The sequence below is a fragment of the Homalodisca vitripennis genome, chromosome 4, assembly GCF_021130785.1.
Source record: "Homalodisca vitripennis isolate AUS2020 chromosome 4, UT_GWSS_2.1, whole genome shotgun sequence".
NCBI lineage: Eukaryota > Metazoa > Arthropoda > Insecta > Hemiptera > Cicadellidae > Homalodisca > Homalodisca vitripennis.
This window is the reverse complement of record NC_060210.1, coordinates 37813589-37837489: the sequence shown is the minus strand read 5'-3', so window position 1 is coordinate 37837489 and position 23901 is coordinate 37813589. Positions and strand designations below refer to the sequence as shown.

Below are 23901 nucleotides of genomic sequence, written 5' to 3'. Positions count from 1 at the left end.
TTTTACATGTAATTTTTTCTACGTAAGCAGTGACATTTTTAATAATTTGCATGTTTTACAGGATTTGGCATTCATAGAACCCTGTAACCAAGAGGTATACCGACTGGAATTGATTTATACATTTAATAATAAATTTTATGTAAGTAAAATGTTATATAAGCAACATCGAGTTTTATCACTTAGAGGACTGGCAAAATTGATCTTCTGTCAGTATGAGGACTGGTAGCAAGTATTTTCTGTCCGATTGTCCGGTTCACAGGACATGTCAAGAATGAACTTAGCTTTAGTCTTATAATGTTACGTGCAACTTCAGTGAAGACTGTCATGCGACACTTTGAATGTCTCATCTTATATTAATTCGTATAAATTTGGAGAGTGGCACTTAGTTTTAATAATGCGCATTTCAGTTTCAACATGCTAATGGTCAAATTGCAGATTTCAAGAAAACTTAAAGTTTTTTATAATTAAATATATATTATTATGTAGAACTTGTATATGTGAAATACAGTAAAACTAATGAAACACAATTTATATTATTTTATATTCGTATTACACTTTAGCTTAGTTATTTTATAAGCTTCTTTGCTGAATATAAAAGGCCATACATGAAAATCTCGTGGCAAATTGACCCAAAGGTTCCAATAAGGTTTTAAATATTTTAAGGTGTACAGGAATTGTGTTAATGGAATTCATACTCTTCATCCTGTATCATATATAATCAAAGATTAAAGGAATCTTTTGAAAAATACTGTATTAAAGTTTTTATTGTTTGATAAATAAAAAAGACAAGGGAGCAGAATAACATTGTGTTAAAAGGAGTTTTCAATTATGTAATAGAAACTCTCTAAGTAACGTAATGAGTGTATTATAGCATATTTTTTTAAAACAAATATATGTCATCTGGGAGTAATTTGTACAGAGACTATGATACTGAACTTCAAGAATTAACTCCATTGCAATTTAAAAAGGGACTTTCATTACGTAGGCCTCAATAATGAGGATAATTGGACTGATGACGAGATTGTTATTTCAATTTCAATCTTCTTGCTTTCGTAGGCTTATATGTATGACAAACATCAAGGGTTCATTATTGTAAAAATTTTGAAAATACAATATTTGTGTGAAAGCCGAGAAGAATAAGAAACAAAATTACATTAAATAATAAAAACAATACAAATGATTAATACAATAGCGTTTAGGCTAGAAACTCCCCAACCGAATAAAAATATATACGTAGCAAAAAATACGTAGCCATCCGGGGGTTACAATATGTATAATTTTCTACTTGTTGCGGCGTAAAACCGAAAACATAATAATGACCATCTAAGTTTTAATAATGTAATATAGATTTCAACTAAATTATGTTTTTAACCTGAATTTTAAAACATATTACAAGTTATATTTCTTTATTTAAATACTATATAAGTTATTGTATATTAGTGGTTCGTTTTAGGGGTTTCTCTTTGTTTATTCAAAGGCAAGGTTTTATGTAAGCAAATATTATTCCTAGAAATAGTGAACTGTTCTACAGAATCCAATAGGTTTTAAATTTTTCTATGATAAGGTAACGTGAATTATTTATATTTAACGTGCTCTTTGTTCATCCTTCAATAACACGGTCCAAACTTAATATTAAGTCCAACCTCCGCATTAATATTTCCAAGTGCGCACAGAAGTGGAGCGCGCCAAACAAGTACAAGACTGTTGGTAATATTTCGTCGTTTAACCGTAGCGCAATATATTCAGCCTAAACCTGTCCATTATGCCAAACGGTACTTTTAGTATTGCCCTCTTTGTCGGCACCAAAGAGAATATTGTTCCCCGAGTAGTAAAAGTTGATTCCTTTTTTCACACATGGGAAAACAATTTCCTTTTTTCGGTCACTGAGGTCTTGGAAATCTCCCAGAATGTGATTCCAAACGTAACAATAAATATATATTGAAGTGAAATCATAATTGACTTCTTAATGGACATGTAAACCACATTTTAATGAGACCAAAAGTTATTTTTATTTTTGAGGTCAAGGATGAGTCCGCGGGACTGAACGAGACCGGAAAGGAGCGCGGCACGGGCTCGGCATTGCTTTGTGGCGAGGTAGGAAATGGCCGTTACGACAGGATATTTGGGACTGTACTTTATTACTTGGCGAAAGTGATTTTGTTTAGGGTCAAGCCCTAATTCTATTGCCAGGAGTGTATAGTATGCTATAATTTTGTATGACCAGCCTTATCGTATTAACATTCTAGAAAAATCTACAACATGAATTGATATTGCAAATTAGTTTGTATTGTTTTATGAGTACAAATATCTTTGTAATCAATAGAAATCGATGCAAAGAAAATAAAATATTAAATCGCATACTTAGACATATGACATAGTATCATGTCTCTTGTAACAGGCTTCGCTCAGGTTGCCTCTTTGAATTCTGATACTAATTTCATTCGGCTACATATGTTCCTATGTCACACTTTAAATATAATGTAACTAAGTTTTTTTCATATATTTCTTTATACTGTGATTTTCTCGATGCAGACATGGTAACCCATACTACTAACGTTATGAAATTCACTGAAGTTTTATGTTCTGCCAATTGTCATTAATAATCCGATTCGATGTTACCTTGTTTAAAAATGACGCTTCACGCAACATGTAGAGTCTATAGATATTTACGTTTTCTAGATATCTTGCGAACAAAAATAAAGTCAAAAATCAAAATGTGTCCTTATCTGTCTTTCACATTTAATGTATTCAGCCTTTTGGTAATAGGCTTCGCTACCGCTCAGCAATTTTAATTATGTTTTAAATATTATCAAGATGACCTAATTATCGAATAGAACTTTTGATTTGGTTGTGGTTTATTATGTTTGTCTTATTCTTGCTATGCTATTTACTAATTCTTATATAAATGAAAGCGTATTAATGTTATGAATAGGTACCATTTTAAATACATTTTTAAAGCTTTGTTATGCATTTCCCCATGACTGACTAAAGGTTTTGTTTCATCATTGCGTATGAAATTATAATTTCGACCTGATATTCTCATTTTCAGTTTTTACCTACCAATGTAGTTAAATAAGAGTACCACATATCATGTGGCTACTACATTGTAATCATATGGTGAGTTTGGCGTTGTATAATATATTTTATGGTAAGATGTCTTGTAAAAAATAGAAATTATTTTTTAAATGAACTGTTAATGATTTATGAAGACTTTCATTCAAATTTTGATAATACAAGTATATCAAACACAGTAAAATGAAATGTTACTTAATTTCAAATTAATTTTCTATTACATTTTTTACTTTAATATCTGAAGATGCAAATCTATGTATATCTTGATGATATATGTAAGTCTTATGTAACAATATATTAAATGCATGAAAGACAGGACATACGAAATTAAAACGGTTAATGTCATATTTGATCGTGTTAGTATCATTTTATAATATAGTAAGCTTTATAAAGATAAATAAGAGATTTACTTTACTAGGTTAAAGTTTTTTTTTCGGAAGACAATCGTGTTTCTAAAAGCAAATCTTAAGAACCAGTGAACCAATCCGGCTAATTATTTTTTAATACATCCGCTAAAGTGCGAGTAAGGTTTTGATCAAAGTAAAAGTATGAAAACTTTCTCGGAATATTTAGGAATTCAGGAAAATAATTAAAATAATTACGACACATAACCCAGGTTTAACTGACACTAAACAGCTGTTGACACTCTCAGCTAAAATTGTCCATAGAGATAGAAACATTTGTTTACAAAGATATAATTTTTACTATTGGTTGGATAAGTGACAAACTGAAACAATCTAACGCATTGCAAGTACTATTTCAACTAGACAAACTCAATTTTCGTACAGTAAATAAATTATACTTGAAGGGAATTTTAACACTGGCATTATACTTTTTCCAGTCCGTTTGGTAATAAGAGGCCCTATTCTTACGGCCTCGATAAATAAAGTATATATATCGAGACCACAAGGCAAACTCAACATACTGCACTGGAGGTGCCTTAAACCGGACGTAGATTACAAAGAACGGAGATAGACAATTTTTAATGAAAGTAGTTTCCCTGACCTTTAAATGTGTATAAGTTCTAATAACAGCTAATTATTTTTATAGCAAACTGACTTCCATGAAAAGTAATTTTTTTCTGTGTTGCGATATCCTGAAAATGAACAGTCGTAGGAAACAATATTTATCTACGTTTACTGTATGTAAGAACTAAAAAAATTAATCTTCAACTTTAATTAGGTTAATATTGATTGAATTGTTGTAGCATACAAACCCATTTAAAGTATGTACCCTGTAAAATATGTATGTAACGTATCTACCCATTTAAACCTCTACGCTGAATTTGGTTAGAATTAGCAAATAATCATTATCACATAGAGTATTCGCTAGTATTATTAGAAATAGCATATTCTGCTGAATAATATTAAGCAAACATTGTAATTTAGCTCTACAGTGGCTTTATAGAAGATAATCTTAAAATATTTAACGACAAAATGTTGAATGCTTCAAAACACATTAAAAATTTTCTTAGCAAAAAAGTATTCGAAGTATTATAGTTCTCACATAGTCCGGAATCTTCATATTGCACCCGCAACGTAATAATCTTCATTACCGCACTAATTCAGTAATGACTCCCTCACTGAACTAGGGTCACTAATTGTGCCATTAGGCAATCAACCCAATTTTCAAACTAGATTTCATAAAACATAATTTAACTTGTGTTAGTGGAAACTAGATAGCTGTACATTTTTAGTATTTCACAAAATAAGAGTTTAGTACAATATTAAAACTGAATAGGGAATTCCTGTAATTTGACTTAAGGAATAAGACCTAAGTTGCTAAGGACGTGAATTATATGTGCAAAAACCAAAATAACTCGAATCATATGTAAAAAATAATTAGTTCAGTGTCTTTTATATTAGGTGCACAATTTAAGGAATTGAATACACAACAAAATTGAACCGATGAAAGTTAATAGCCCACGGCAAGAAGGACGGCCATGAATGGCCCACACAACCATTATTAGCATATATCTGGCCGTAAATTAACTAATTAAAATATTCTGTAACCAGGGCCAGGTGAAATTCCAGTCCGTCGAAGAGAAACCACACGCCAAACCGGCAGCCTTCTCCACAGTTTTTTCCTCGCGACCATTGAAGTTGCAAGCATAACTGTGTCTAATTGGCCACAGTTTTTTACTGTTCAATGTAACGTTTTAATTTTTTCATCAAGTAAATCAGATTGTGGGTAACATTCTAGCTTGTTAGGTTATACCTCAGTTTCTGAACTATAAATAAAAATGTACTGTTATGAGAGATTTACTTTGTTGAGGCGGTCTTTATTATTTTATGCTTCTTAAGTACTATGCCATATTTTTAATATCCATAAATGACTTTAGTACGTCACGGATATCAACGTTACTGCGACGGACTTGCCTCCATGCAATAACACAAATCTATAACTAATTTTAATAGGCTACATTATTTACAATGTTCTATGTGGGTGTTTGTTGTTGTTACGTTGTTTACAATGTAGTGTTGTGTGTGTATTTTTTGATGTTTGTTGTTTTTATGTTTGAGGTTGTAGTTGTGTTGTTTTTGTGTTGTTTTTAATGATTTTGTTGTTGTGTTCATGTTAAAATCTCATATGATTGCATTACTTGTTTACAAGTGTGTTCAATTTGCGTTGTCTATAAAATTATGGCTTAATGACAATGTAAGACAAATAAAAGAAAATGTACTAACACTCAGCCAAATTCCATATAGTGACAAGTGCCATTCTCGAACTCTATGTTCCTTACATAGAAATGAAGCTTTATGTTACAAAATGTGTAAGTTCGACAGACGTATAGAAATTAAGTCCGCCGCTCGAGTGATAAGCTTGGATAACGTTCAGCTAATAAAGGACACGCACGAGCAAATACAAATAATTTACTAAATGCAATTTTTTCATTCAATAAGCCCCGCTAAGTAATAAACTCCTAATTACTAGTAACAAATGTATAATTAGAAAATAGCTATTCTTTCAATTCTAATTTATATTTTGTTGAATAAATATTTTCAAATGAGTAACATTGTATGGGTTATTTAGGATTGATATTACTTGTGTAAAAATATAATCATATTATGTTATTTAATACAAATAATAATTTATTGCAACACACATATATTATAATTAAAAATTAAACAACACAATCTTTCATCTGAGTGTACAAACAATAACCGCAAAAATAAGTAAAAAAGCTTGTCCAATGATATAAACTAGACATTAAATGACATAACTTTTTTTGTATATACGAAGGCCATTCACTTATAATGTTAACATATAGCAGGTAATTGGACTACCACCCACACTTACTAAATTAATAAGAGTTACTTAGAGGGAGGGTAATGACCGCGTTAGCAGAAATCAACCGATTTAGGAGTTTAGTAGTAGCGTATAAGGTCTATATCCTTTCAAGGTCGAAAAAACGAAAAGTTTTAAGGAACGTACCTAACCTTTTACTCCCACCATATTAATCAATGATCCTTATTATATTTGATCAATCTATACAGTGTCTGTAGTATTATGAATTTTATTATGGCGCTGTGTAAAAAACGGGAGGGAGATGGTTTTCATGTAATTTATTTATTTTTTTTTTAAGGAGAGACCGATCCCCTTTTAAGCCTTATTCTGTCCGTCCTCATGGGCCACTGGCCTGTGCGAGGATCTTATCAAATAGAATAAGGGTGAGAGTCGATACAGTACGAGGTTGATGGTACTGATAAAAAGTCCAACGGTCACAGACAGGATTTGAACCTGCGCTATCTCTAACTCAGACCCAAAGTCCAACGACTTAGACCGCTCGGCCATCGGCACTCCCCAAGTAAAATTTACGGGCCAAGTAAACATTGTTGCTGTTTATGATGTTTACTACTTATTTACATGTAAATTTTGTTTCAATTTGAAAATGTGATGTAAAGTTTTATATCTATGTTTCGACATGTATGCAGCCGCTATGCAGGAAGCTTCAAAACCCGAGAGTTACAAGTGGCTAAAGCTTCCAAAGGTGGAAATTGCTGCTGAATACCGGCAGCTAGAAGTTTCCAATAGGTCCAGATACCGATATCTCAAACCAGTTTTCATACAGGCAGAGGTCGAGGATAAACCGGGTTAATAAATATTATCTTATAAATAGTCTTGGAGGATGGAGGTTACTGGAGTCTAGGTAGAGCGTAGTGTGGGTGTTCGTAATGTCCAGCATGCTGTATATAGGTCGCGGGCTTCCTGAGTTTCCAGATTATATCAGGAGACAGGTTGTTTAGTGTCAGTAAATTTAAACAAGCTGACTAACGAATTAAGACAGAAATCTACATGAACCATGTAGCTGGCAAACAAAGTGATCTATTTAATGGTTTTACAGGTATATTGACAGTTTTATATCTATACCAGTATATACAAATCTAATAGCGTCTCTCTGTGTGTTTTACTAAATGAAGTAAATAGCATTGGACCGATTTCATATGGATATTTATATGGTCCCTGGTTAACATATAGGCCTATTCCTATTTGGAATATCCCCCCGGGTTAAGCCCTATTGCTCTTTTTGGCTTAATCAGCAGACAGTAAATTAGTTTTAATCACATTTAAAAGCCAAGAATAATAAGAAAATCGTGTATATAAATTTAAACAGGTGATATTTAATGTTTGCTGTTATTTATCGGTCAAAGTAAGTTACATTAAACAAATTTTAATTTGAGAAGCAGAAACTACGGAACACATTCTCCAAGGTATGATTCTAGAAATATAAGCCAAGAATATTTAGAGTATCAAAGGTCAATAATGATTTTTTTTGGAAATTGATTCTCTATACAGGACCCAAAATTTAAATGGCTTGCTCTTGGAGATTAAACAAATTAATAATATTACATTATTCCTCTTTAGAATAATCGATGAAGCACCAGATTTTTATTGTTATATTCTAAATAATTTCAAAGATGTCTTGAGATAAATATAGTTTCCTCGATGCACATAATAATAACAAATATCGTCCTAAGTTTAAGTACCTCTATTCTGTAAAAATTAATTTTTGTTTCCATTATTGCAACTCATTCTGAATGCATTTGGCGTTTTACTTGTATTTTTTCTGTTACATTGTTGGTGGTATGTACTATTACTGATCTTATAATTTAATATATTTATAACAATATACTTGCAAAAATTTTATATTGTGTATTATTATTTACTGTTTATTTAAATAACAGAGTGTGAGGTATGAAATGTTATTGTATTATACATTAATACGTATTAGGAATTAACGACGAATGCATGTAAGTGTATATATGCATGTATGTATGTATGTATGTATAGGTGTGGGTGTGTATGCGTATGCTTGTATATAAATACTAATTTGGAAAATAGTAAAATAGACAAACTACTGCATAAGTATCAATTTTGTACTCTATTATATGGTTTACTAGCAGTTACCCACCTCCTCACATGTAATTTCGTACATGGTGCATCTGTATGAGAACTTCTGGTTTGAGTGAATTATATTGCAGATGTCAATGTTAAGTTTGTCTTGTTGCCACGATCAAGAAAATACGTCAAAAAGCGAATTTATGACATTGTAATTTATTTAGTTTTTACTACTTTTTGTTAGATAGTTAATTTTGCCCTCTTTCCTGATGAATAAAACACGAGTATAATATATCACAGATCAGAGAAAACTACTTCTTTCAAAAATAAAAAAAATGATTCTGCAACAGTCTTTAGTTTTATAGTAAAATGTAGATAATAATTTGGTCTTTTATATCTAATACCTAATATTTCCTGAAAATTTACGGTTTAAATCACATTAACGATGCTACTATTTACGTGTTGTTTGTTTAAAAATTGAAAAACATATTTTTTGTATTTTAAATATACGAACATATAGAGCTGAAATTGATACATTAGTTCAAAAGCACAGTTCAGCGAACTTTCATCCAGCACAGTTCTTGGTGACTACTTCAAAGGAAATTCCCAGAGTTCGATTCTAACCATAGTTTTAGGACATGTTCTAAAGTAGATGATTATATATTTATCTAATCGCCGAAATCTAAAAACGGCGTGAAAACTAAAGGTTAATTCTTAGAGAATTTACATACTATGAATGTAACAAATTGAAAATAGTGGTTAAATTTACTGTGGTTGTACTGTCATAAAGCAATGTTCACACAGACTATTTTTTAAATTAAATTTGTTTGTTTTTAATACCAGAGCTAATGGTCGTTCTAGCGATATTTGACTAACTACTTGAACCTTCTAAAGATTTTATATTTATGCTTGATAAGAAATCTTTCTTAATATATCTTTGCGGGCAGTTAACCTACGTATGTTATTATGACGTATGTAAACATGTTAATTGATTGTACTCAGCTTTTTTAAAAATGGCTTTATTCTTTGATTTTATTATTGACATGCTAGTTACCCATACAAACCAATGTAATTCACTAAAGCTCAACTCTCAGCCAAATCAAATGTATTGACATGCTCCATCGAATTCGATGTTACCTATATAGAAATGAAACGTAATGCAAAATTTAAAGTCTATAAGTTATCGATATAGGCCTACGTATCATGTCCATGTATCACGCAAAGATACTTAATTTTCTAGTGCCTCGAGCGAGTCGTTACACTTAACCTTTGAGAGCAAGAATTATGGAGTATATGTATTTACAGGTTATAATGCACGAGCTACCCGTGTCAACTTATTCATTTCTCATACACAGCACGATTATCTGATTCACAATAAATGTTGCTAATTCATTGGTAGGACATCCCATTTAAACAGTGCCGTTAGATTATTAAGCTAATGTCACTATAACCTTACTCGTCCCCGTAGTTTATACAAATACACTACTTCTACATGGATACGCTGGGCAGTCTTTCAATTATCATTACATTCCTCAATTTTAATAATATCAATAATATTCATTCCAATTAAATTTACATAAGTTTTTCCTTAATTATTATTTATTTTCAAGACGTTAACATGTTAGTTATAAAAATTAAACGCATCAGAAAGGTTACAGTCTTTAACTTCATTCTGTGACGGTTTACAATTGTATTTCAATAGTACAACTCCTTCATATCACACACAGTACTATCAGCAAATCATAATATAGTCATCTGCTCATTTACACTCAGCTCTCATTAAGAAACGCGCTTTGGTGTACAGCAGAATAGTACACTCATTATACACGAAATAGGTGAAACATTTCCCACCTATTCCAAATACAAACCCTATTTTTATCTTTTTGAGATTATTACGGAAGCTTTGAGGAAAATCAACTAAAGATTTTGACCCACCGTTTGGGATTACTGATAGCAGAGAGATTTAAAAAGTCGGACTTTGAATCTAGGTTTGAGATAGCGCAGGTTTAAATCCTTTATGGGACCTTTGAACTTTTTACAGTACCTTGTGCTATACCGATTATACCTATTCTGTTTTATTATGTTAGATAAAATCCTGGCGAAGGTCAATGGCCCATAAGGATGGTTAAAAAAAAGCTTAAAGGGTATAAACCTCTTCTTAAAAGATGCAAAAATATTAACTCCAAATTAAATTCTTTTATGTAACACTTACATGAACATGTTCATCTCACAGAAATTTTATTAATGTTTAAAACTTTTATAATCCTAAATCATAATACATACTCCAAGTATGTGTCAATGGTAAATGTTATTTTTGTAATCAGATTTTTTAAATACATAACTTTCAGTATAATTTGAATGACTCCACTTCCGTTACCACTTACAACTTATATAGAAATTAGTATTACTAGTTTGAACTCAATAAATGTCAGCAAATAAATTTGTAAATATTTAAATTTTCAGCATACATATTACATTTTTAGTTACATTTTTGTTTTAAATGTTGCCTTCCTGTCCTGTGTTTGGAGTTACATCCAATAAAGTTTATTAGAGTTTTTGTCGATTTTTATTGGGAGAAATTCTTGATAATTTTCAAGCTTTTAACTTAATCCATACTAAGAAAGTTCAGACCTAGACAAACTGGACATAAATGCAATTCGGATATAGTCGTGCAGTTCCATTTCCAGGAGAGTGAAATAAAAATATTGAAAACTACACTATTAACGATATATACAAATATTAATTTATTACAAAGTAATTCATTTCCTTTGTATCCGTAGTAGGTTCGTGTTTTATACACCCGACGTCAGTATAAATGTTCCACTAAGGTCAATCACATCTATTTAAGCCATTAACCACTCTGTAATCAGTAGACATTAAAGTAGTCTGGTTAGGAAACCCATTGATTCAGAACTTCAAGATGTAATCGATGCAATCATTTCACAGTGATAAATCAATGGTTTATTGCATATAATTAAAATGAGCACAAGGCGTCGCTCTTGACATGATTCTATTGGCCATTCGCAAGGTATAATGAGCGGGTAAACGGCGGCCTATGTAAATGCGGGAACTGGGTTGGCGCCGGCGCGCTCACGCTTCCGGCTCTGTCCGTCAGACTTCGGCACAATTCGGGACAGCTCGTGGGCCTCTCATCCATTCTAAAGACGGTTTTGACTCCCTATTTAGTCGAGTAAGAGGATTCCGCTTGTATCCGTGTTGTTATCCGGTGAAATATGGTTCTCCTAGGATTACTACTTTCACCGATTGTTGGAAACGGTTGCGAGGAAGTGATAAAAAGCCTGATTGAATGTATTGTAGTCCGGGATATGCATGTTTATGAGGTTTCTACTGAACAGCGCAGGATATAGGTAAGCTCTTCAGGAAAAAGTCAGCTTGCCTTGTGTTACAAAACAGTTAGTACAAATTTAGTTTATACAGAAAATGTGTATGCAATTGATTAGCATTCAAAACATAAACCAATCACGGCTTAGAGCATGCCTACACCTATCTTTATACTTTTCGTCTGAAAATTGTCTGATAAGACCGTGGGATTGTGTGGAGATGATTCTTTTTGAATGGAACCCACAGCATGAAAGAATATATTCAGATCAACGTATCAAAAGTGTGGGGTCTATGATTCTAAGCCTTTTCCTTTTCAAGATATGTTTGAAATATGAATATATGATGACAAGTAAGGGGGGAGGGGGTTATTTTAAATGTACTTTTAACATTTATGTATGTATTATCGCTCATTTGAACAATTCATGTATGCAAAGACGTTTCATCCACAATAAAATGTAAATTAGCACAATGAAACACATTATAGACTTGAAACAAAACGCGTATTCGGAAGTTGAGAAGTACGAAAATGTTACAAATGTACATGTAAATACTGAATATGGCTCTACGAACAGAAGAATGACAAGTGACACAAGAAAAACACATTTTAGTGATCATTGAGGGCCAAATATTCGTGATGAAGCATTTTTATACTATACAGTGATAAGGGCTGCAGAGTGGACATTATAAAGAGACATCACACCCAGGTAATTCCCCACTGGGCGAATTGTGTCCATCCTTTTGTATAGTGCAGGAACTTTGATAATAATAATTTTTACTTATCAAGACATACCTAAAAAGTTAAATTACTACACCGTCAGCATGTATATGATGATTTTAGGACAAATTTTAAAGCAACATGTAATCTACTATATTCTAACTTTCAAATACTTGTCGCTAATTTGAATATTCACGTATGCAAATAAACTTAATCCACATTAAAACGTAAATAAATAGACTGATGGACTGAAACAACATAATACATATAGTAAAACACGTACATTCTTAAGTTGACAAGTACGAAATTCCAAAATATTGCTAACGTACGTAAAATGTATATAAATGTATATAAAATGTGACTTCACCACAGCCATCTTCAAGTAAGTGCCACATAAAGAAATAATTAGAGGTTAATGAAGACAAGATATTCGTGATGAAGCGTTTTGTCTGGTGTTTTAGTACTCAGTGATAAGGGTTGCAGAAATGATAATTATATAGAAACATACTAACCAGGTAAGCTTAGTGTGCAACTAAACGATTCGTTTAACCATCCTACATTTCGTAAAGTAACTAAGGAGGGAGAAAGATATCACTACCAGGCTTCTAACCAATACCGTGACTTGGAGAATATTATGCCACTCAGTGCCGAGGGTTCCAGAAACAATAGTTATAAGGACCACCGCTTCCAGGTTATCGGCCGATGTCGCGACTCGGCTAACGGGTCCGCGTGAGCTGGTCTCTGATTATTGTCATTAAGCGAGATCGGCGATCTCACGGGACATGCTGCAGTAATAACTTTATACCCCATCTTTCCCAGTCGGGGACAATACCTTCTCTCGTTATGTACTTACAAACTTGGGAAATGATAATAATTACAAGCCGTTACAATAAAATGATGATTACCTATACAAATCGTTACTGATGAACTCTGAACATTGGAATGTTATTGGGTATTTTGAAATTACTGAAGGTTTGTAAACAATAAAAACTTTTTAATAAAAATTGATGCAAAGTTAAAGAGTAACAACTTTTATTTGTGAAGTTACTTCTATGTAAAATGTGTATGGTATTCGATTAGTTTATGTAGATTTCAAGATCGTACCACTCAAACAGGTTATTGTTTTCCTCTTACTCAGAGAGAGTGCACCTTGTAAGCTAAGAATAAAAGAAGGTATGATTGACTTCACAAAGGGCAGTAAACTCCGAATAATAAAGTTCAACTCTATTACTCCGTATTTCCATGGTGCTCGTTATGTTTTTAATACTGGTACGTAGATAATTTATATACTGGTTTGTAGGGAAAGAGTCTCCGGAAGTATCATTGGCAAGCAAAGAGCTATTTGCTAACTATTTATAAAAGGTTTTCATGTCGATTAAAAAGACATGAAAGTAATCATCTACTTCCAAGACGATAAAGTAGTGTATTAATTACTAACTAAGAATCTCACTCATAAAAGCAACACAATGTCATTAACTGCCTCATAACATTATGAGGATAGTTTACAAGAAGAAGGTTTAGGTTATGAAAGATATACCCTCCACGATAACCCCAAAGCTACCCATTAAAGTTGTCCAAATAATTTTAAATATCAAACAATATTAGGATTGTGAATAACTACTTGGTAACCGGTTCCTACATACTTAGTGCCCAACATAATGCTTCACAATTTTCTTACGTACTAGAGTGCGATTAGTCAAACTTTTATGCGACACATTTTATTTCCTATGAATAAATTAATACAATAAAAAACTTACATATTCTTGAACTTACAACTTAATTTTTGAATCCTAGAATGACTAGTTTGTGTTACTACTTTTATTCTATAACTCTCTTTCAACACAAATCATTATAAGTAAAACAACACTCCTTCGGCCTGGTGATGGGTTTGTTAACACGGTATTGTACCTAGACACTGAATGTTTATATGATAATATGACGGCATGTTACACGAAGCTAACTTACGGTACATTAAAACCTTACATTGCCATCACCCATTATCGTATAGGATACAGAGGCTTTCAGTACACAGTTATTAGTTGATATTGTGCTGCAGGAGTTTATAAAAGAGCCAGCGAATTATATCATTCGTAGGGCTGGCCAATTTTCAGTTCTATCCGCCTGAATAAAAATGTCTCAAAAAAAAACTAATTTATAGACTAGAAATTTAGCATAAGGCTTTATTTATATATGGGTAACATTGAATTCGATGTTGGTGCATGTCACTCTATGCGATTTGGCTGAGTGTTAGGCAATAAATTTACATTAGCCTTGTGGATAATTGTGAGGACAACAAGAAAATAGCAGATTATATCAATTTTTTAACAAAGTGAAACCAAAAAATTTAATTTGTGACATATTAAAATGTAGCTTATTCATACGGTTAAAAACTACAGTAAAAGAAAATGTTCAGTCAATGACAAGATTTGATTTCAGTAAACTCTTGCATTTACCATTCCTACCTCACTGATCTATCTTTATTTAAACACGGCTATAAAACCTATCTCAATCGACGTCTCGTGAGGCAAGATATACAGAGAATGACCAACTGTGAATTTGAAATGTTGCATGCAACTCAGCGAAGCCTGTTACGCGACATACTTCTGTCTTGTACTAAGTCGGTATACCCAGGAATAGTACACAATGTTTACTGTTACAATGGCACCAGGGGTCATGTTATGAGTAAAAAGTTTTACAGTGGCTGGTTACTATTTTCGTGCAACTGATTGGGGTAATAATATTATAACAAGTACAAATATAAATAATACTCCCTCGAGTAATGATGTAAAATCATATCATGTTATAAACTATTCCCTATGTTGTTTACTATTCTATGTGATTTAAACTAATTGGATTAGTATACAATTAGCTGTATAAGGTAAAGGAAAGATCTTAGGCAGATAGGAATCTTGGTTATAAAACTCAGGGTTATAATAGGGCAACGACCTAGATATTAGTTATCTCTTCATATCCAGATATCCACTCAATTTTGAATGGAGATATCCATTCTGTACTGTCAAGGGTATTAATAACTGAACTGCTTATATATTTCAATGAATTCTAATGCTTGTTTCTAAGCATGCATTAGTAAATAATGCATACTTTATGAATGTCAAATAGTAATCTTCTTCATGGTAAATCTACTTCTGTACTTTAATGTAAGGTATGTTTATAAATACTAATTGACAAATGTGATTAGACTGGTATATCTAAAATGTCACTTTCACGCCTTCTTTTAATAACGGCAGTTTTAACAGTAGTTAAAAGGAATTTTATTTTCAGATTAAACAATACACATATGACCATAATCGTTTCGTACGTCTTTGGCACTTATCAATACAAATATGTGTAATAACACTTATGGTTTCGTACATTTGTGGCACTTATCAATACAGATACGTGTAATAAGACTTATGGTGATAGGTTTTGTTATAACACTTGTAAACAAACAGACGTAGTAGTAATCATTATCAAAATTAGACTCAGATAATATATTTTACTACATAAATATTCCTATAAAATCTAGTGATAACCCATCTGTTCCTATCAACAGACATGTCTGGAATACGGGTTATGGTTCAGAACATGTCAAACGGTACTGGGTCTAGAAGGCTGGGACTGTGAAAACTCTGAGGAGGCAATAAGAACTCTTTGAGTCAGTCATTAAGAGCCAATGTACTGGCAATTGTACGTTGATTTTAGTCTAGATATAACAATGTCGAGCTTTGTGGACTTCATCGTTCTCAAATATTTAAGAACTAAATTAAAGAGAAACGCTACAAATCGTTGAGATGCGTATGATTTGTACATGAAAAATCTTTTTAATTATATAAAAAAATTAGGGCATAAAGTTGTTTGAAGTTTGAAATTGATCTTATGGGGTGAAACTGAAGGTCGTATCACTACAGCCGTCTCTTAAGGCTGGAGATGAATAGCGGGATATTTGACCACAGACGCGGAATCCTAGTGGTCAGGGGATCTAAGACCAGTGGAATGCGGATGTTGGGTAATGGAACAGTTCTTGGGATTCAGGTATGGGAGAGAACAGAGATACCCAGATGCTGGAAAGCAAAAATGAAAGCTCATACGTTTACCTCATCATCACGATGAAGGTTTTCATCAAATAAGTATTTATCTTAAAATACTTTAAAATATGCTGTTGCAACATATTGTACTGCATGAGTATGTCAGAATATACTCGTAGTTTAAAGTTATATAACTAAACATTGTGTTGTTTTTAACAAGTTATTTCATGTAAGTTAAAATAGGTAGCCTACTTAGATTGATTATTATTTAAGATTTTGTCTGTACATTTCCACTAAACTTTCCGTTATTACTGGGACTTATATAGATGACATTAATATCACACACAAAAATGACTGTTCTTATATGTACAAAATTATTTAGTGAGTGACCGAGTAATGAAAACTATTTCTCCGTGTACCCAATCTGACAGATGAGATATCTTAATTTAACAATGTACATGTACCTCGTTTTTAATAAGCCAGCATGACCAGACAGTTAATTATTAAAGTACATTTTTCTGCAACGAGTCAGAAATTCAAATCGAATTAAAAGTAGAAATGTTTCCGTTGTTAATTTCTCTACGGAATATGTCCAAGCTGGCATCAAATTGAAAAATATTAGAAATACATTTATTTATACTATCCAAAGGTATTGAAACATAGAAAATTGGATTATTTACTGCAAAATGCATACAAACAACATTTATGGAGTGGGTTTTACATAAAACGAATTTTATAAAACTATATGAATGAAATTTCTGAACATTTTCGATATTTGATATCATAGTAATAATATAGAAAATGATTGACAGGAAAGGTATTTTTGCCCAGTGTACTTTATTTTACCAGTTTGCTTTTACTCGACTATAAGATTTGGCACCTGAGGACGACTACGTAGTCCCTGGAGCCCCACAGATCTGTCGGTTATACTGTTCATTGAACCTAAATAACAACCTTATAACAGCTTGTTCTTATTCTCCTCAACAGTTAGGTATGAATATAGAGGCCCCAAAATAAATCGCACTAAATTAATTAAGCATGAGAAAATATTATTGGATTGGTTAAATATTCTAAAACCTGAGTCAAAATAATACAAAATATTTATTCATTAAATCAAACTGCACTATTTGGTAAGAATAAGTAAGAAATGTCATTTAATATACAGCCAAATATTGCTTAGTGTACTGTCTGCCTGTCTGGGTGTCCTATTTTAAGTATTATATTTTAATTAAATCCATGTACAACATCCAAAGTTTTTAAAATTTTTGTTAAAACCTGTATTTGAAAAAAAATTTAAGGGAAAAATAGAACCTCAGGTTTACATGGCTGCTACACAAAGTTCCAATTATTTTTAAACACAGGCGGCTTTGTTTGTTAAAATCCGTTACTGTTCTCGTATTTGATAAAGGAGCATACGAATACTCAACGTAGTTTGTCAATTATATAATTTAGGATTTTGAATCTTAAGAAATCTACTAATCTACTTACGTGCCGGCCACATGTTCCTTCCAGGTTTATTGAAAATGTTACTTATATAATATAATATCGAATTGTAATTCATGATACGAGTTTTAATACTGTCATTAAGACAGAAGATATTTTATTTAGGGATGATTTCAGCTTCAGAAAAATATTGGTAAATAAACAATAATATATTTTATAATTAAAGTAATATTCTTATTTAATTACTAGAGCATCATAACAAAAATATATTATTTGTAATAACGCTGTTTAAACAAATTATTATACTAAAATAAGAGACATTACCAATATTTACCAATATTTATTAGTTCATTGAAATATTTTTTGCCAATTTAGTATGAGTTAAATGTCAGAAATCGTTTAATTTACATGGGTAGATCTACTTAAAGGTAGGTACTAAATAAATGTGGCTTATAAAAGCTGGTACGCAAAAAAACTAAGCATTTACTATACAATGATCATCAAATATATGTTCGAACGGAAGTTAATGTTCGCGGATCTTACAAAATATTAGCTGTCTTACCAATTTAGTAGATGTAACACTTCCAAATCCTAGAAGATTAAAAATTTGTAACCAAAACACTTTACCTGATTTGCCAACCTTGGAACTGCCCAGAACCACTACGCGGATGCGGTTCAGATTGGTCATGGTGGCGCCAATGATGACCACCTGCAAGAAAAGTTCAGGATATAATACTGAATTGTAGGAAAATACACAATACATTAATTATTGAGGATCGATTATTTTAAAGTTTAACCCGTTCATTCTAAGCTCATCGATACACTGTCAACTTAACCACCTGATACAAAGGTAAGCATTTCTTCCAATCATCATAACTGATATAAAAATGCTTTAATTGCAATTAAGGTTTAACCCGTTGATGTCAAAACCATATGAAAGCTGTCCACTAACCGGAAGAAGGGGTGTACTTTTTTTGTAAACCACTGATGAAAGGTTTCTTTGATACAATGTGGCTTAAATTGTAAACCTATTGATATTGTAGAACCTACTAGCTTCTAATCAATTTATATATAATAGTTCCCTCATTCCCATTACCTTACAAACACTGTCTACTAGTCTTGTATTATGGCAGACTGTGTATTTCTTTTAATCAGCGTTACAGCTGATTCTTTGACACTTTTTAGTTAATGAATATCACTGGGGGCTCATTGATATTCTTGAGCTTCCAATTATTAACACTGGATGACATAAGGAATTTCTATTAACCACCATAACTCCCTTAAAAATACTTTGGCACGTGTTTCTTAAATCTTGCCATTTATTGATCATTGATATCCGCAAGCTACCAAGCATTGTCTGTGTTAGAAGAATGTAGTGTAGGGCCTACTTGAATGTCTCCAGAAATAATTTGCAACATAAGAGACAATGAAGTACATTGATTGATGATGATCACGACTTCCGAACATTAACTATTAGACGGATTGAAGGGTTGTGTATTTCTTCAGTACAATAACTGCCTATATAAATGGTATGAGACGTTATATAAATGCTTACCATTGATAACCTGTTAAGATATATTCATGTTGATTTCAGACCAATGTCCATTAGTGTTTATTTCAACAACAATAACTGTGATTATAAATTTTCATCCTAGATAATGCTCAGCACTAAAAATATGTTGCTGTCTCAGAGATTTTCAGTATCCATCCTTCGTGTTCATCTGACACTATAATATACGTTATGCAACACCAAAGATGATTCTTATTATTGCTATAAAGTAGCATACTGAAAGCTTCTCAGCATTGTTCATTACACGCAATAAATGGGAATTGTAGTTATTCCAACTACAATAATTGCCTAAAACATGGTATGAGACATCATCGATAATGCTTATCATTGATGCCATGTTGAAACCTGCCAGTTTCCAAACGGTATTAATTAGTCATATTGAAGAGATGTGTACATTTTCTACCATATTAAGTGCCTTCATAAACGATGTGCAACATCAAATATGATATTTACCGTTGTATAACCTTTCGTCGGCCATGAGCTTCCAGTCATTGTGCAATGAAGGAGGTTTTTGTATCGATCAAACACAATTGAATATTACTATGATAACACAATATAATGGACAAGCTATTGAAACCTAAAAACTACCAAACATTGTTTGTTAGATTGATGAAAGAAATTTGTACTTCTTCTAGCTACAGTAACTAACTACCTTTAGAAATGGTTTGGGGTGTAATAACTAAAGCTGTACGTGCTCCTATCATTCTCATCATCATTCTTATCAGACGCAATAAATGGGTTTTACTTCTGCAATTACCATCATATAAATGCTTAGAATGCAGTACTATAAGATGTCAAATCATTTACAACATGAGGTTTATGTAATCAAGCTAAAAGTGATAGTCCTAATTCATGTTTCGTCCTAAAACGTACCGTCATCTAAGCGAGACTTTCCAATGGGTAGTTTAAGGAGCAGTGTTTTGGGCCCTGCAGTCAGGGAGTGCAAAAGTTTTTATGAGTGCCAGTGAATTAATTTGAATTAATCTCCAATATCCCATGACATGTGTTTAAATAGCATGTGTGTGTAGTAATGTTTGGAGTTTTTCAGGCCAGTGTTAAGAAATTCTAAAGTCGAAATGGTTAGCTTTTATGTTAATACAGTTTTTAGATGTTGTGAATGGCTTTTATATTAGACTTTGTACGTGTAGGATAAATTTTGATTCTAATGAACGATATTTCCAACGCTTTGTTCGAGTTTTCCTCTGTTGTACCAATAAAAAGTATATAAATACGTAAGTTTAAAAGGTCTTCATCGGTAAAACATATGTTTAATTTCCGTCCATTGTAATTTCCGATCGGTCTAAGGTATATCCAGTCCATTTTGGATTTTGCATTTATATATACATACGTATGTCGGCGAAGCCTACTTCTGTAAAATAATTACTGAGGTAGGTTTTATAACGAGTCTTTAAATCTGTAGCAAAACGAAAATATTTGTAGTAATATCCACTTTGTATTTTATATCTGTATTAAACTATTGATCAAGTACGGCAAACTGAATATTTGCTAAAATGTACAGTCGTAAGCATTTTTAAACTAAACTTCAAATTCTGTTACCTAGATAACCTCTGTGCTTAAAAGTGATTACAGTCAATATTGAATTAAACAGCCCAGTCATTTTTAAGCATAATCTTTGTGTTATGACTATAAATGTAAAGAAGTTAGAATCGGTACTTAAATTTATTGAAGATGCGATTGGGTGTCGTATTATACTGTGTACATAGGACATTTTGACAAGTAATTTTAATTAATATCACATGTCAGCTTTAAAGCATATCCTGTCGGAAGTTTCGCTACTTTAAAGGCCAGTGGGGTGGATCCCTGAGATCGGGGATACTGGGTGTTGATGGGACAGTCAGTCAGTCAGGACATTTTGTTTTATATATGGGTATTAATACCATTTTTACCATTTGTTCAATTAATAAAACGGCAATACAAAACATGCAGTACTGTTCAGCAGTGGTGAAAGATAGAATAACTATAAACAAAAGATTAATTAAGTTAGTAAAAATTATGGTGGTCGCATTTATTGGTAAAAGTTTAATAACATAATATAAAGTTGTATGCAATAGTGCACTTTTACTTTTTACTGTAATCTTCCATCAGAAAAGTTTTCCTTAAAAATGAAACAGAATACAGTATACAATATTCCAGACCTAACAAAACACTTTGTATGATTTCAATTTTACAGTAAATAATTAGGTAATATCATGTAAGAGGTGCCGGAACTCTATAATTATCAATAGTATATTTCTAAACAGTTATGAATATGAAATGCAATAGTAATATGAGAGTTACAGCTATTACTTGTACCATGTAATGGCATGGTAATCATAAATCTGTGAAGGATTAATAGTTTCATTTATTCTGGTTGTATTTTACTAAGCATATCCTTGTTATGAATAATAATAAAATAGACATTTAAAGTAACTTAATATTAGTTACAACAACGATTTCGTCTGAAAGGACCTTTGGAATTATTCCAGGTATCCCCAGTCTGATGTTTTAAGACATACGATGATCCATCCTCCAACAGTGATAGCACTTTTCGTAAAGGCATAAATTTTATATTTATCTACTGCTAGATATGCTAATCTAACTCCTAATAAGATATTTTACCTTCAACTGGGGCATTAAAATATGACTGCTATGTCGAGGGTTAAATCCATGTAAAGTTCACTTTACAAATACGTGTAATCAAAAAGAGGGGGCGGGGTCTCTTCAAAAAGTTTGAGTTTGGAGACACTCCTCTTTCTGGAAATTCCTCCTCTTTCTCTAAATTTTGAATGCACGTTAAAGAAGATCCCCGTAACCTAGAATATACTACAATTATTTTCTGTTGTCATGGCTATAACAAAATGAAAAGTGAAGCTCTTTTAGTTTGATCTGTATAGAAGATTTAACACATCTAAATAACTTAAGGAAATCCAACCATTAACTATAGTGAAACTATGATTTAGAAGATTTAAAGTCAATTTAAGCTTTTTAGCTAAATATATTGATATTTATGACTTCCAATGAGTCTCTTAGTTTAGTTATAATAAACACTGTGGTTAATTAATATTTCTTGGTACCGGAGTAAATTTAAAGCACTATTCTATATTAAGAACTCAAAATTTCTTTTCAGAAGATATGTTTAGTTGATTTGGTTTTGTGGTACTCGTTGTTCGGAGTAACTTGTCTATATCGTCTTATTTAGCTTTCAGATTATAATCTGTATCGTTGAGTACATGACATATAGATAGGTTTGCTTGAAGAGAGACAGCTGTGGTATTATGTATTTTATTAAAAAAATATTACCTGTAAGTATTGTTATTCCTTAGAACACAAAACGAATTTGCACACTTTCCACTGACTTCTTTCTTAAGTCATGTTTATCACATTAGACACAGATATTCTGTAATTTTCATGATAAGGTATATATGTGATAATCTGTCACGAATTTTTGATTATATGTTAAATCTCGTATAAAGTGGCAATATTTAACGTTAAGAACTTAGAATGTCTGTAAGAAGATATTATAACAGCATACCAAAACCCTCGCGTTAAAATCTCCGTACCGGGTAGGAGCGCGTGTTAAGCACGTGGTTGTAGACAGCGGTACACCGGCACGACACGACAGACACACTGCTAGACGAGCACGTCGCCGACTGACGCTGGGTCTGGGACCACAAGGTTCTGTGTTTACAGGTGTGGGAGAGAGAGACAGAGAGGTGGCAGCGCCCCAACCGGCGGCCAGGGCAACTACCAACTACAACCAGTTGCGTTTTTTGCCAACCGTTCCACTCTCAGTTACCTTTCCTTGTTGTCAGTCTAAACAGTCTTTTTTTATTTTGCTCACGAACTATTAATCCGCCTGTCTTTCTCTGGGAATCCCCACTGAGAAGCATGACTGTATTACTATGAATTCTACTCTCTAATAGTACAGCCATATTACTGACATTGCCCGTTTTCACGTATCAGTCAGATGATATCATATTTGTGTGTATATCATTTCTGGATATTAGTCAACAATCTAGCCTACTAGCATTGTTGTTATGAATGTTTTAGTAGAAAATATAACGCCTTCTTGGTACAGTTTCATTCTTAAATGGGTTAATAAAAGTTACAAAACCATCTGATCACTTATACATTAGGACTAAATGAATCTTTGATTCATTTTATAGTGATTGTCAAAGAACATGTGATATGATAGACAAAGATAAAATGTACGCACACGCCCATCATTAAATTGTTCTGAAAGATCAAAGTGTTATTCTTCTCAGAGTTAACACTTTATAAAATATCATAGTCCCTTTCGAAACTTTTTAAGTGTATGGTATAAATGTATTTATTGCTAAATTGCTACATATGTATATTTTACGATATATCTGTCTTTAAGAGCATGGGCATGT

At 32.3% G+C, this 23901-nt stretch overlaps 1 protein-coding gene across 1 annotated transcript in view; it reads right to left on the bottom strand.

Moving 5' to 3' along the window:
• Positions 1 to 23173, bottom strand: part of LOC124359165 (ras-related and estrogen-regulated growth inhibitor-like) — a 223770-nt gene extending 200597 nt beyond the window's left edge. Inside the window, exons 1-2 of the mRNA XM_046811680.1 lie at positions 22808 to 23173; positions 18565 to 18646 (exon numbers count right to left, since the gene is read on the bottom strand). Of these exons, the coding sequence (XP_046667636.1) occupies positions 18565 to 18625 (61 nt within the window). The 5' untranslated portion in view covers positions 18626 to 18646; positions 22808 to 23173. The remainder of the gene's footprint in view (positions 1 to 18564; positions 18647 to 22807) is intronic.
• Positions 23174 to 23901: the final 728 nt, after the last annotated feature.